This window comes from Asterias rubens, chromosome 7, assembly GCF_902459465.1.
Source record: "Asterias rubens chromosome 7, eAstRub1.3, whole genome shotgun sequence".
Classification (NCBI taxonomy): domain Eukaryota; kingdom Metazoa; phylum Echinodermata; class Asteroidea; order Forcipulatida; family Asteriidae; genus Asterias; species Asterias rubens.
The window spans coordinates 12,273,036-12,287,515 of NC_047068.1; the positions used below are offsets into that span (position 1 = coordinate 12,273,036).

General features: G+C 38.3%; 2 protein-coding genes across 2 annotated transcripts in view; both read left to right on the forward strand.

Annotated features, from left to right (window-relative positions):
• LOC117292997 overlaps positions 1-14,480 on the forward strand; it is a 17,238-nt gene extending 2,758 nt beyond the window's left edge. The window contains exon 4 of the mRNA XM_033775197.1: positions 13,648-14,480. Within this exon, the coding sequence (XP_033631088.1) occupies positions 13,648-13,859 (212 nt within the window). The 3' untranslated portion in view covers positions 13,860-14,480. The remainder of the gene's footprint in view (positions 1-13,647) is intronic.
• LOC117292998 (protein broad-minded-like) lies at positions 1,180-10,939 on the forward strand. Its single transcript, XM_033775198.1, has 7 exons — positions 1,180-1,266; positions 2,658-2,813; positions 5,584-5,788; positions 6,130-6,204; positions 7,965-8,089; positions 9,753-9,831; positions 10,864-10,939. Exons 1-5 carry the CDS (start codon positions 1,208-1,210, stop codon positions 8,058-8,060), a joined length of 591 nt encoding a protein of 196 aa, XP_033631089.1. The 5' UTR covers positions 1,180-1,207; the 3' UTR covers positions 8,061-8,089; positions 9,753-9,831; positions 10,864-10,939.

A 14,480-nucleotide genomic window follows, 5' to 3' on the forward strand; every position in this document is an offset into this window, starting at 1 on the left:
TGAAAATGATAGATTTGTGTCCACTGCCCGCATGCTCTGAAAGATACCGCAGAAAAAATTAATTAGTTTCACAAAATTTCATTATTTTCACAAAAAAGACTCTGCATCACAAACTTTCAAGCTTCAAATCATCAAAAACAGTAAAGCATTTTACTACTAGTAGTACTTGGGGGGGGGGGGGCTTACAAATGTATCATCCTTACTCGCAGCTAAGAGCTGAACTGCGAAGGACGCGACTACAACGCGTTCGAGAAGCAGGCATGCAAGGGCGCTTTTGGCTGCCAGCCACAGCAACCCATCATGACCACAGAGCACAGCCAAGATCGAAGGTGTTTGATTTTTTCCGAGGGAGGAAAATCGGATGGTCTGGAAAAACTTAGTGGCACAGCAGAGAACCATCAAACAACTCAACTCACATTATGGCCCTGGCCGGGAATCGCACCAGGGTCACCTTGGTGAGAGACGAGCGCTTTAGGCACGAGCCAACCATGCCACCCATGGGTTTCCCTTAACTTTTGCCTCAATCGCTGGGCGAGTCCACCAAAATTTTGATCGCCTGCAGTATTTTTTTCCACACAAAAATTTCGAAACGTGCCATGAATTATCCCTTTTCCATCAACGACCATTTTAATGAATTTGTGGTTAAAGGATTGTCAGGTGGTCAGCAGACAATCTGATGTCTCTGCAAACATGCAAATATGGATGGACGAATTTCTTTGAGGAGTTGTACAAGGGAAATTTCTGAAATTTTGTTGTTAACGAGCTAGAAGGCCATGACAAGAAAAAGGGGAGAGGATTATTAATTACCATAAAGGAACATGTTGCCTTGGATCGGTCGAGTTGTTCCATGAGAAGCGTTTGAAACTGTTTTTCATGAAGTTGATATGGCTAGAAAGATGTTTTAAACGTAGAATACGATGATCCACACAAATAGTGTCTCGTAATTGCATGGTTTCCTTTCACTTTGCGATTTAAACACGGTCGGCCATTTTATTGAGTCAAAATTATGACTCCATAAATTGGATGTATCTTATTAATTGAGAAAGGAGAACCTTCATTGTGGTATAGAGTTTGACTTTGACTTGTAAAGTTTGATTCTCCTTAACTTTAGGATAATGGCAGATCCATTAGGAGGGGAGGAAGATCTTCTTCCGAGCATTCGTCAACTATTAGTAGCATCAAATCAACATTAAGAGCTGCAAGTAACATGGCAGCTGCTGAGGAAATGGTCTTACACTTGGAAGAGACAGATGAAAATTTTCACAGGTTTGTATTTTTCTGTTTTATGTATGTATTCGTACATTGTATAATGAACAATGTACAAAAGTTTGGGGATTTACCAGGAATAATACCTGTATTTAAGAAAAAACTACAATAACTACTACTCAAATGCATATGATCATTATAACTTTATAATTCATGACGTTAATAGTACGAGTCAATTTAATGAAGGCTCGCTTTTGGGTTGTTGGTACACCTGTGGGTAGCTTCTAGCCAAACATTGAGACCCCTGAGACTGGATGGGCACATGTTGGGTAGTTCCTTGGGTAAGTACGGGGGCCGATTTCACTAATGCGTTTTGGTCATCGCAAACGCCAAAATCGATCGCTAAATCTAAAATCCATCGCAACTTAGCGATGGATTTTTAGCCGACGATTTCACTAAAACTTAGCGATGAATATACTCATCGCAAAGTTTTATTTAGCGATGACAATCTGGGGATGACATGTTAGTGGTCGCAAAGTAAAAGTTCATCACAAACTTATGATACATTGCGCCGTTCTGTGCTTATAGTTATAGCTTATAATTTGTCCGTGATTTAGAGTAAAATGAGTGGCGCTACATTATTTTAGTCTTGCTGTCTTTTACCTGGTAGACTCAGATTGCTGATGACAACTATCAGCGACGCAACTGCAGCAAAGAGCCCCCTTATTGGTAAAAAGGAGATACTATCTGGGTTCGATTATTTTAACCATCATTTTAACAAAAAATGTGTAATGTATTGGCAAATTGACAGTGTCAATCTTAGTATTATTAGACAGATATGTCAGAATTCTCATCAATCCAACCATTACAACAGATTTACGAAAAACTTTTTATTAAAATCTAAAATTATAACAGGCCATAGGCCTATAAATGCCTCAACCCTTGTAAATGAATGCCTAAACATCGTTCAACAATAGTTGGTATGCACCAAAATGACAACGATTTACATATAAACTGCACAATGCCATTTCATTTTTCAAGCGACGACTGGCGATTTTGTTGCGGAGGGTCAAAGGTCACTATTTTTAGCCTCGTACAAAAACTTTATTTCCTTTTAACGCCTCCGCAAATGCGATGACTTAAGTGAAACGCTTGAGGTTTGCGATCTCATCGCAAGTGTGTTAGCGATGATCGCAAACATAGACGTTAGTGAAATCAGCCCTGGTCCCCTAGAACCCCAAAATGAGCCTTGACTTTATGGATATTTCAATAAAAAATGCACCTAAGGCCTACATATATGAAGCTCTCAAATGTCTCAAAAATTTCACTTTAGGGATTCCTGACTAATGGTATGAATGGGTGAAACATTACGTAGGGTACTGCTTGAATACTTTAATGACTGTTCCTCCAATAATGCATTTTTTCTAACTATTTAATTTGATGCCATGTAGATATGAGCTTGTGAAATACATACGTGGTCGAATAGAAGAGGTGTTAGGACCTTTGATTGAAGAGGAAATTGAGCGTCGATCTGTTGGTGTTCAGAGCAAGGGAAGAGAAGAAGTTATAGTACAAACAATTACTGATCATGTCATCAATGACCAGGCGTAAGTGTTGTCCAGCTGTTTTGTTATTGTATTGGATATTGAATCATTTACCCTGTGCTACCTGCTAGTGGGTCACACCAAAACGCCATTGAAAGAGCATCATCCGAAGACTTTGCTGGTCCAAGAAAACCTATTGTCACTTTTGTAAAAAACTTCTTAGTAAATCTACTGTACTTAAAAAAACAAATGTTTCCCTGTGTTTATCTGGGACATAGTACTGACTGTAGTATAAATAGGACTGCATATTCTGCACAATCATGTATTGACGACCATGCTTACTTTTGCTGGGTTTTTTTTAAACAGTATAAATATTGAAAGGAATTTACATTTGATGGGAGTTTAGTGATGATTTTAATTGGATTAGTTCATTCACTTGACATTTTGTCGCACAATATTCCATTCAACATCAATGTAATCCATAGTTGATGTGTCGATTCAAGCTCAAAGCTTCAATTTTTTAGTAAAAGCAAAGTATTAGTCAATAATATTGACTATATTATATCATTCAAAAGTTATGTTTATCCTTTAAAATAAACTTAATTTGAGACACAATAAATGACAACATTGAAACATTGTACTATGATCTCAGATTGCAGTAATCCGATGATTTTCTCCATGCCCTGTCAAGTCATTAAATTATGTACACTAAAGTTGTGTTAGAAGTGTTATTGGATTAAGGGAAGTAATTATAAACGCAAACACTTTCAACTTAACCATCAAGGATTTGGGTACTTTTTGTAACACAAAACACAATTTCCACAGATGTACATTAAACTTACACCGTTTGAAGATAATGATAGTAGAAAGCTTCCCTAAAAATATTAGATGTTGAGGTGCTGTACATGTAGTTTTGAGAAAATGAGTAAAACAATGTAATGAAAATACATTTTTACATGCTAGAATAACTGTCTTCTCAGGATCAGTGAGACGAAAATGATTTTCATGACATTGTTTTACTTATTTCTCAAAAACTACAGAACCTCAGCAATAATATTTTCAGGGAAGTTATCTATCATTATTTTAAAACTGGGTAAGTTTAATGTAAATCTGTGGACATTGTGTTTTTTTGTCCCCAAAAAGTACATAGACCCTTTAATAAGGGAATCAATGTGTGGTGAAGAGGTTTTCAACTAGTGGTTTAGTCCCAACGAGGTCTGGTTCTTGATAATTTTACCAAAACGAAGTCAAGGTAAATTATCAAGAACCAGGCCTCGGTGGGTTTAAACATGGAGGAAGGAAGAGAAGGAGCTTGAACGACCCGCAAAACCGCAGAATACTCTGACAATGCCCCTGTCTGGCCAGTGGAAAAAGATAGGAGACCTCCAGCTGGACGGCCAATTAACAAGTAGGATTAAATCTCTTTGTACAGAATGTGTGGTACCGCCAGTCTGCGCTCTTGCCTGCGTGTAAAGTTGAATCATTGGAGACAAGAATTGTGAATATACACGTTTTCATTTACTGTTTGTGGTGTTTCACGGAAACATCATGGCATATTTTTACATTTTTTGTGACTTTCTGGTCACTAGCGGTGGTTCAAAATTTGGGTATTAGCACACGAGGGTGGTTGGTATTTAATTGTGTTTTTCGATTTGGTGAGCACAAGTGTACACAATTTTTATCAGGTCTCAAAAAAGTTGTTTTTCTGTTATATCCATACGACATACGACACCATAGTTGAGTGACGAACCAAGTGCGCACGCGCAAACTCACATACGCCAGGTCGCCTGTGTAAGGTAGGTGGGTGATTACGAGGTGTCGTTAAACGGTTGCGGTACCACGGGTTCGACTTTTGAAGTCCCTTTGTTCGAGCTCCTTCTCTTCTTTCCTCCGTGGTTTAAACCATAATTTGAAAACCCATTCATTCAACACATATTGATTCCCATTCATAAATACCTTTTCGATCAAACAACATCAACACTTTTTGGTAAAAAAGTAAAATAAATGCAAAAATTACAATTGTTCAATGATTTCTTTCAACCCAACACCCTCGAGCTATGAAATGGTAAGGCCCTCCGCTGCGTTCGGATAAATATCTCCTTAGAAGGGAATGCTGTGCGCGTCGCGCGTATCGCCTGATGTGTCCATTAGGCCGTTGCTCTCGACAAATAGGAATGAAGAAACTGTCTTATAAGCACAGGTGCAAACTCGCGTGTCCGTTCATGTTTCAACACTTTTTACTGGTCATAAACAAAGGTTTAAACACACCCACGTGATGCGCTCTCCACCAATAGGAGTAGTGAAACTGTCTGAGGTATTAATGAATGTTATTTTATATCTAGCAAAAAAAAACAGTAAACATGGTACATACATAGCAAGTATCAAATTCAATATTTTCCTGATGAAAGCATGGTAACCTGATTTTTTTTTTATGTATTTTTTTCTCCAGACAATTGAAACTTCAAACTAAAAATCCATCACTTATGTAATTTCCAACATATAAATATGGACCATGTGCTCCATCATTCAATCTCTAAACTTAGTCACTGGAGATCTAGTAACATTTCCATCATGACAAATGAAGCTGTTTCAAGAGAAAGTTCCTGGAGTTTTTAAAGTTTTTTTAAAATCTTTTCATGTTTTGCTTTAATGCCATTCTACTACCTGAAATGAAAACCAGTGTCACTTATTTTGAAAGACACTACAAAGTCATGATTTAAAAAAGAAAAATTCTAAAAATGGTTTATTTCTTGTCATCCCACATCATCAAGTTTATTTCTTTCCTTCGTGTTCACTACCATTGTAATTGACTGTTAAAATTTATCCCTTGAAGGTGTTTGGACCTGCTGCAATCTCTGAAGCATGGCACCAAGGATGCTGTAGAGAGACTTGTTAAGATGTTTGATGAAGAACATCGTCCAGTTCAAAGTAGTATGTTTGGTAATATGGCAGGGATGTATGGGCAAGCATCAAGCCAAAAGAGAAGCAGCTTCTGCCTGAGTGATGACAGCTCATCATTAGATTCCTCATTTAATCAGGTTCGCTTACATTATCTCTTTTACTTGTATGTAAAACGTCTGATTCTTGTGTATTTTGACATAGTTTTTATTGTTGTTAAGCGCATGGGAGAATTTTTAATGGATTTTGGCGCTATAAATGTGTTTTATTACTATTATTATTATAATATAGTTTTGGTTGTGTTTTTTTCTTCCTAAAACACCAAACCAGTAATAGAAAATACAATTGTTGAGAGAATTTGTTAATTTTCATGGAAAGTAAACTTCCTAAACCAATTAATTTCCCAATTATAATTTTAATTTACAATTTCAACTAACTTGTCAACTCATGGTTTTGGTTGGTTGTTGTTTTGGGCCTGCAGGATTCGTTTACCTTCATGAATCAAGAACATTTTGCCTCTATAGCTGAACAGTTGGCGCCTGACAAGCCTCTTGAGGTAAGAATAATTTCCCTTGTGCAGTAGAATGCTGCTTTTGACCCAATTCACCGGACGCCATCATCAGAATAATCTTTGATGCGCCATTTTGGTGGTCAATGTCAGTGTGCGTTATTCAGTGAAGCGTGCATTTTAGGCGACCCAGCGTTTACAGTAAACCTATTGACCACCAAATTGGTGAGCATAGCACAGTTGCCGCGTGTGATGTGTGTGAAAGGGGTCAATACTGAACTTTCAAATCATGACCATTTGGCTTTACATGTACTGTGCCCAAAACATTCTGAACATCAGCTGACAGAGATGTGCAATCACCCAAGAAGAAGAATATCTAACAACTGAACTAAGCTGCAACATTTTGTGTTGAACAAAATGCTTACTGGCAAGAAAGCTTTAATTTCCCCCATTGAATAGAAGGGAAAGTGAAAATCTTTTACCAGCTCTAACTTGCTTTGAAGATGCACATTCTGAATGGACCTGTTGGTTTCAATCATTAATTTAAAGTCACCTGGAAGTGGTATTTTGTCAAAATTAATTTTTTGTCACTAAAATATGTGTTTTGATATGTGGAATAAGAACTAAGGTTCTGAAAAATAAGTTTTTATTTTATCTACAAATTTAAGAGTAGGCCCCGACCAGAGAGGGCGCTGTTCCTGACATAAATTGAGGCGTGATATTTGAAGAGAAAATGTAGTCTGGCCCCGTACACTACGAAAACGATAACGTGATAACGATAACAATCACGACACAAAGAAAACACATTCTATTGGTTGTGTTGCTCCACGCAGAATACGCACACGCTCGTTCAACCAATGGAATGGGTTCTCTTTGCGTCGTTATCGCTGCAGTGGGACTGGGCCTTTACCCCAATTTTTTCACGTTTGACAAATGCACCTCTAGATTTATCACGCCTTTCAGGTATCTTCTTTGACTTCAAACTAGCTGGAAAAATTATTGGGATGGCGTCATGCTTTAGAATAACTTTTCTCTTCATGTCAAATGTGTGGTGCATTCCGGATTCGAAACACGACAGATCGAAGTGTTCGCTGCACAGTGCTAAAAAAGATGCGGACCGGACCATGTGAGTCTGACTTTCGCGGCCCACAACCACCTATACTTGGGATCTGCAGGAAACAGTTGCAGACTTACCCAATCTTTAGTTGTTTTGCTGCATCCAGCAGCAGTGCACATGGTCAGCATTGCCAGAAAAATGCAAGAACAAAACTGTTTTAGAATTGTACAAACTCCAACTTGGACTTACAAGGGTGGGTTCAATGTTCGATCGAGGCAAAGTTTGCTTCAATCACCGTCACACAAGTGGATAGGCGGAGTCAACCCACACAACTTTATTATTTTTTTACATATAAATCGTGACGAACAATTACTAAAAAACTTGTTTTATGTTCATAAACATCTACTCTTATGTTTGACCAAAAAAATATATATTTCCAGGGCCAAATTTCATAGAGCTGCTAAGCACAAAAATTGCTTAGCATGATATTTTGGCCTTGATAAAAACAGGATTATCAATCAAATTTCCATGTGATTTTCAGGATAAGCAAACAACAGCTGAATACCAGTAAAAACTAATATGCAACAAATGGAAATTTGGTTGATAATCCTGTTTTTTATCAAGGAAGAAATTTCATGTTAAACATATTTTTGTGCTTAGCAGCTCTATGAATCTGGGCCCAGGTGACTTAAATTCTTTTACTAGTGTTTAGTATTGGCCTGTGATAATTTCCACATTGTCTTTGTTTTAGATGAGACGTGAGACTCTGACTGGTTTATGTAAGCTACCACCATCTGACATTTTAGCCTGTGAGCATTGGGATAGTCTCCGTCTGGTCTACTCTTAGCTTTATCTGATTCTGATGATGTCTTATCTGTAAGTTTCCCCTTTTGTAACTGCTGAGAATATTCACAACATTAGCAAGTAAATACACAGATAACGCTGTATTTGTTTAAGGAATGTATTCTTTTCCCAAGTTCTGCCAAAAAAACAATCAAGCAAAGGATGACTTGACTTGACTTGACTTGAGCGAAGATGACTTTGACTTGACTGACTTGAGCAAAAGATGACTTGACTTGACTTGAGCAAGGATGACTTGATAAAAAGATGACTTGACTTGAGCAAAGATGACTTGACTTGACTTGAGCAAGGATGACTTGACTTGACATGAGCAAAGATGACTTGAATTGACTTGAGCAAGGATGACTTGATGTGACTTGACTTCAAACAAACAGATGACTTGACTTGACTTGACTTCACTTCACTTGAGCAAAGATGACTTGACTTGACTAAGGATGACTTGATTTGACTTGACTTGAGCGAAACGACTTGACTGACTTGACTTGAGCAAAAATGACTTGGTTTGACTTGACTTGAGCAAAGATGACTTGACTTTACTTGACTTGAGCCAATATGACTTGACTTTACTTGACTTGAGCAAAGATGACTTGCGGCTTGACTTGACTTGAGCAAAGATGACTTGACTTGACTTGACTTGAGCAAAAATGAATTGACTTTACTTGACTTTACTTGAGCAAAGACGACTTGACTTAAAGCCATTTGACACTTTTGGTATTAAAACAATATTGTCCAAGGCTCACACTTTGTGTACCACAACTTATATATAAAATAACAAACCTGTGAAAAACTAGCGGTAAAACCCACCCTCGTTTCCCCACGTTTGCCAGTGTCATGACATGTGTTTAAAATAAATCCGTAATTCTCGCCATTGAAAATTGACATTGTTTTAATGTTTTCTCAAAAAGTAAGCATTTCATGAAATAATATTTCAAGATAAGTCGTTCACCAATACCTTCTGTTAACCCTGTAAAAATATTTTTTTTCTGTACCGAAAGTGTATAATGGCTTTAACTTGACTTGAGCAAAAATGACTTGTGTCTTGACTTGTGTCTTGATTGTATTCTTTTCCAAGTCCTGCCAAAAAAACAATCAAGCAAAGACGACTTGACTTGACTTGAGCAAAGATGACTTTGACTTGACTTGAGCAAAAATGACTTGTGTCTTGACTTGACTTGAGCAAAGATGACTTGACTTGACTTGAGCAAAGATGACTTGACTTGACTTGACTTGACTTGAGCAAAGATGACTTGCGACTTGACTTGAGCAAAAATGACTTGTGTCTTGACTTGACTTGAGCAAAGATGACTTGACTTGACTTGACTTGACTTGAGCAAAGATGACTTGCGACTTGACTTGAGCCAAGATGACTTGATTTGACTTCAAGACTTGACTAGAGCAAAGATGACTTGACTTGACTTGACTTGAGCAAAGATGACTTGATTTGACTTGACTTGATTTGACTTGACTTGAGCAAAGATGACTTGAGACTTGACTTGACTTGAGCAAAGATGACTTGATTTATTTGACTTGAGCAAAGATGACTTGAGACTTGACTTGAGCAAAGATGACTTGAAACTTGACTTGACTTGAGCAAAGATGACTTGATTTGACGGAGCAAAGATGACTGTGACTTGAGTGTAATGCGTGGTTGTATGGTTTACTTTTTTTTTTTTTTAAGGAAACAAGTTTACATTTTCATGCCAAGATGTTCTCCTCTAATTCCCATCATGTGATGAGGGAAGTATACACAAGCTTAGGTAAGATACTTTCAATGATTGGCTTATAGTTATATTGACAAGATTTGTTACAAATAAGGGGAATAAAAGGGTTGATAAAGGCCCGAGCCACAGCAGTTTAAGAACGAGTCACTACTCTTTTATTCCCATTCATAAATGCCTTTGTGCTGAAAAGGCGTAATAAAGTAAGAATCTCTGTTAACTTATCCGTTTTCTGGTGCCTTGAGCTCTATACGTGTGTTGCATTTTTATGACTGGGGCAGTTTAAGATACGCAATGTGCGCGTAGTTAGTCTTGGTGCAAGACGTTTCCCAATTTTCGAGAAATATGAAACGTCTTGCACCAGACTAGCGCGTATATGCATCTAAACAGGTCCGAAAACAACCGGTTATAAACAGGTCCTGCTGGTCTTTATCAACCGTTTAAACACCCCCACGTGACTCGCTCTCCACCATTAGGAATAGCGAAACTGTCTGAGGTATTTATGAATGTAAAATCTGATTCATTGTTCATGAATGAATATTAAATTGATTTATTGTTTGAAGAATGTGTAGACTCAATGGCAGGAAGCCTCTCTTGTTTTAGGGAATCTGAAGATGTACACTTGCTAGTCATGACCTTGCTTAAGCCAAGTCTAATTGTACATAAACTAGTTAAGGAATGGCAAAATTTCTTCTTTTGTTCTGAACTATTGAACTTATCAGTATTAAGTCAGACACAGTGTTCCAGCTACCTATCAAGTTTTAACTTGAAATGTGTGGGTCCGCGTATGCTGTGTATCCTAAACTATGGTCCATGTTTTGTATTACAACATGTGGGTTTGTAATGCATTTCAATTATCTACGTAAAATTAAAATTAACTTGTATATCATTTTTGTTTTAGTTTCTTTTCTTTTTTTCAATTTCTGCAGAAAAAAGTTTAGATCTGGAAAAAAAAAAACTTGTTTCCACTAGAGAAGCAAACCCCAGTTGTAATTCAAAACAACACATTTGAGTATGGAATTAAAATTGTTTTGAATGATGCACTTCAAAAAAGTCTATTTCTTTGCACAGTTGAGCATCTTACTTCAGAGTTTACTTCTCATAAAGCCAGGAGCATCTTCATACGAGATGGTATTGACACAGTACATCATGCACTTTGTACCTTCTAAGAAAGGTTAGTCAGAAAAAAGGATTACAAAAATCCCATTTCCCATAAGAATCTAAACATAACAAAAATGCAACTAGATCAATCAACTTGGTTTCCTATTACAGTACCAGCCACAAGTATTCCAAACCCCCGCGAGTTTGGAACGGGTACCCGCGAGTAAACTGCGTGGCAGGTACGGGGGACCCCCGCACCCCCGCGGGTATTTGCGGGGACGGAACGGGGTACCATGCGAGCGGTGGTACTTGCGAGTGGCAAGTTTTGCGGGGCCAAACAAAGTCCCCGCAACAAGTCTAGTAATAACTTCAAGCATGGGTAGCATGAATACCTTCAATGATAATAGGGAAGGCGGCCTGAATAATTGTACACAAAAGAATTCTTTAATGCCGCTTGAGACTTTGAAGAATGTCCGTTTCAGTCTTTTAATAATGCGGCATTCGAGTTGGGGTACATTTTGTTACAAGTTAAGAATGTCCGACCCTCCCCTCCTAGTTTATTTTTGCCCTCCTGGGACAATGAACAATTATTTTAATGGTAAAATGGCGCTGTATTCCGACTGATAATATTGCTGGCATTCGAGTTGGGGAACATTTTTTTAAAGTTAAGAATGTCGGACCTCCCCTTGTTATATTTTTTTACAATTTTTTGTCAATGGTAGAATGTCCGTTTCCGTCTTTTAATAGTGCCGGCATTCGAGTTTGGATTTTTTTACAAGCTATAATGTCGACGTACCCTTTTTTTTTTTTTTTTGCCGTTGTGGGAAAATGCATTTAATATTTTTCTTTTAAATGGTAGAATGTCCGTATTCTGTCTTTTAATATTGCGGCATTCGAGTTGGGGAACATTTGTTTACAAGCTAACAAGGTCGGACCTACCCTCGTTAGTATAGTTTTGTTCGTTGGGCCCCCTCACCCCCGCGGTATTTTGCGGGGGTCCCCGCCACGTACTCGTTGCCCCTCGCGGGTTACCCTCGGGGGCTTTGAATTACGTGCGGTTGGTACCAGCACCAGCTACAAGTAATTCCAAACCCCCGAGGGTAACCCGCGAGGGGCAACGAGTACGTGGCGGGGACCCCCGCAAAATCACCGTGGGGTAGGGGGCCCACGAGAAAATTAACGGGGACCACGCAAGAGATTTGCGGGGCCTCGCAAATGGCCCCGCAACCCGCAAACGGCTTCGTGGGCTCAACGGGGGCCTTTGTTTGGCAATCACTGATGCATAAAGCTGTTGTGTTGAATACAACAGCGAATGCTGTATACCCATGAAACATAATGCTGCCGTTCGTTTGGAGTTTTATTCCATGGAGTACACACCTCACATAAATAACTAAACGGTATATTTCACTATTAAGAGTAAATCAAATACCACACCTGTGTCTTGTGTCTTTATTTCCACTCTTACAAATTCATATTTTCTTTACAAAAATGACGTTTGACATAGCACATGTTTGAGACGATTTTCTCTGCCCTTCCCGGCTTTTCTTATTCTGGAGATTTACAGTTAATGTTCTCCTTGAGACTTTTTGAAAGGTAAGAGTGCACAACTTCTATAGCAAACAATGGTAAATGCTAAAAATTAAAAAATACTCAAAAAATATTTAGAAGTCTCTCAGCCTCTTGAAAATTAAATCAGATACATTGTCATACAACTAAACTTCAGATTCCTTCTCAATTTTTGGTAGGTCAGCATTTTGGAATTTTTGCTAATTGCCCTAGAAGAAGCACTCCCAAAAACTCATGCACACCGCTTGTTATCCTTGGGGAACTCGTGTCCAGTACGTCCTGGTCCAGAACAGTTTGGTTATGATGGCAATGTGTTATGAAAAACAAAAAACAGTTTGGCTAATCTAAAATACAAAATCAAAACACGCAAAACACAAGGTATTTTGCTGTCAGTGACCGTCACTCATGCTTCTCCTATTCCTAAGTTGTTGACATTACCTGGTGAAGAGCGCCCTCTCTTGGTGATTGGCAGAAAGGTTTCCCATTGTATCCACCAGGTGCCTACACAATATTTACAGACCAGCCAGTCAAATGATTCAACGATTTGATCCCGTCCACTTCATTCATGAAAAGTGGCAACCGAAAGTGTTGTCCAATGAGGTCCGTGACATCGTGCACGTGTTTCTCCAAATATTGCTCAGTCTGGGATTTCCCCTTATTCCTCACACTCGTTGCCAGCGTTTATAACATGACTGAGTGTGGATTCCTGACCCGTGGGAACGAGCTTGACATGGTTGGGATTGCAATCATTCCTCCATTTAATATAACTCCCATCTTTTTAATAACTTGTCGTTGTGGGACATTGTGTATAATTGATATTTAGTTGCAATATATAATTTCCTTTTCCAAACAAAGTAGATTTGACAAGGTTAGAGTAATACGTCACTCCAATCATCATATTTATATGGTTTATCATTTGCTTAAGCAATTTTGAAATTATATACCATTTCAATTTTCTTTACTCCTTACCAAAAGAGGTAACCTTACGCAAAACATAAAGAGTGGTAATGAAAAACTATATCATTTAAAAATTAATGACAAGCCTTGTGTGTTTTTATCCTTGGAGCCATGGTGTCCGTCCCCAATAGATCGGTCATCCGTAAACATGACCAGACCGACGGTCACCGTATATATCAACCCGAGGGTTAATTACCCTCAGTGATTCACACATTGTCTCTCTCCCCACAGGCGCCGTTCTCACCGCCGGTCTAATTGTCTTCACAGTCCGCAGTGACCAGCTTCTCTCGGAGTGGACGGTTGATGAGCTTGGCCTATCGCCGTATGACCTCTTATACTTCGGTTGGTCGTTTGCGATTACGTGGGCCGGTGCTGCACTTGCTGTTGTGAACGGCTGCGGTTATATTTGGTTGGTGAGGTTACAACATGACACCATGATGTGAAACTTATGGAACTGTACACTTTTGTGGCACAGCTTTTGTTAATTTAAAACCAATTTGTTTCACAAGAGTCAAAAACGTTGCATACAAAATAATTTTCTACGGATAAAGGTAATTAATGAACTATTTTCGGAAAAGGACAACAAAATGAACAGATGTTTTTAAGTTTTTAAATTTGCAACAAAATAGCTATATATTCCTATGCAATTGACATCTCATTTTCTCTATTTCATTGTATAATTACTTTTTGTATAGCATTTATATAATTAGTTAAAGTGATGACACAATTTATGTTGTCAAAATTGTTTTGATGTTTTTTGGTTTAAATTACGAGAAAAACAGCTTGCATTGTCCATTCATAAACCGACGTATAGCTCTGCCGATGAAAACATGCTCAAAAGTAGAAGTCTTATGCAAATTGGGTCATAAAGACCCTTAACCTTTCAGGGATACGTTAAGATCAGGCGAGTTGCTCAATCATTCAGACGGGACTCGTCAAATTTTTGCGTTAAATCTTTCCCTAAAAAAATGGCCTACCCAGTTATTTCGCAAAGTGAAAGGAAAATAGTGCAATTTCGAGGCATAATTGCGTATCATAGTATTCTACTTTCAAAACATTGTTCT

Excerpts from the sequence above, each read along its gene's own strand:
- LOC117292998 (XM_033775198.1), top strand. The coding sequence starts at position 1,208 with ATGGCAGCTGCTGAGGAAATGGTCTTACACTTGGAAGAGACAGATGAA. Across the intron at positions 1,267-2,657 it reads ACAGATGAAAATTTTCACAG|ATATGAGCTTGTGAAATACA; the intron begins GTTTGTATTTTT and ends GATGCCATGTAG. Across the intron at positions 5,789-6,129 it reads TAGATTCCTCATTTAATCAG|GATTCGTTTACCTTCATGAA; the intron begins GTTCGCTTACAT and ends TTGGGCCTGCAG.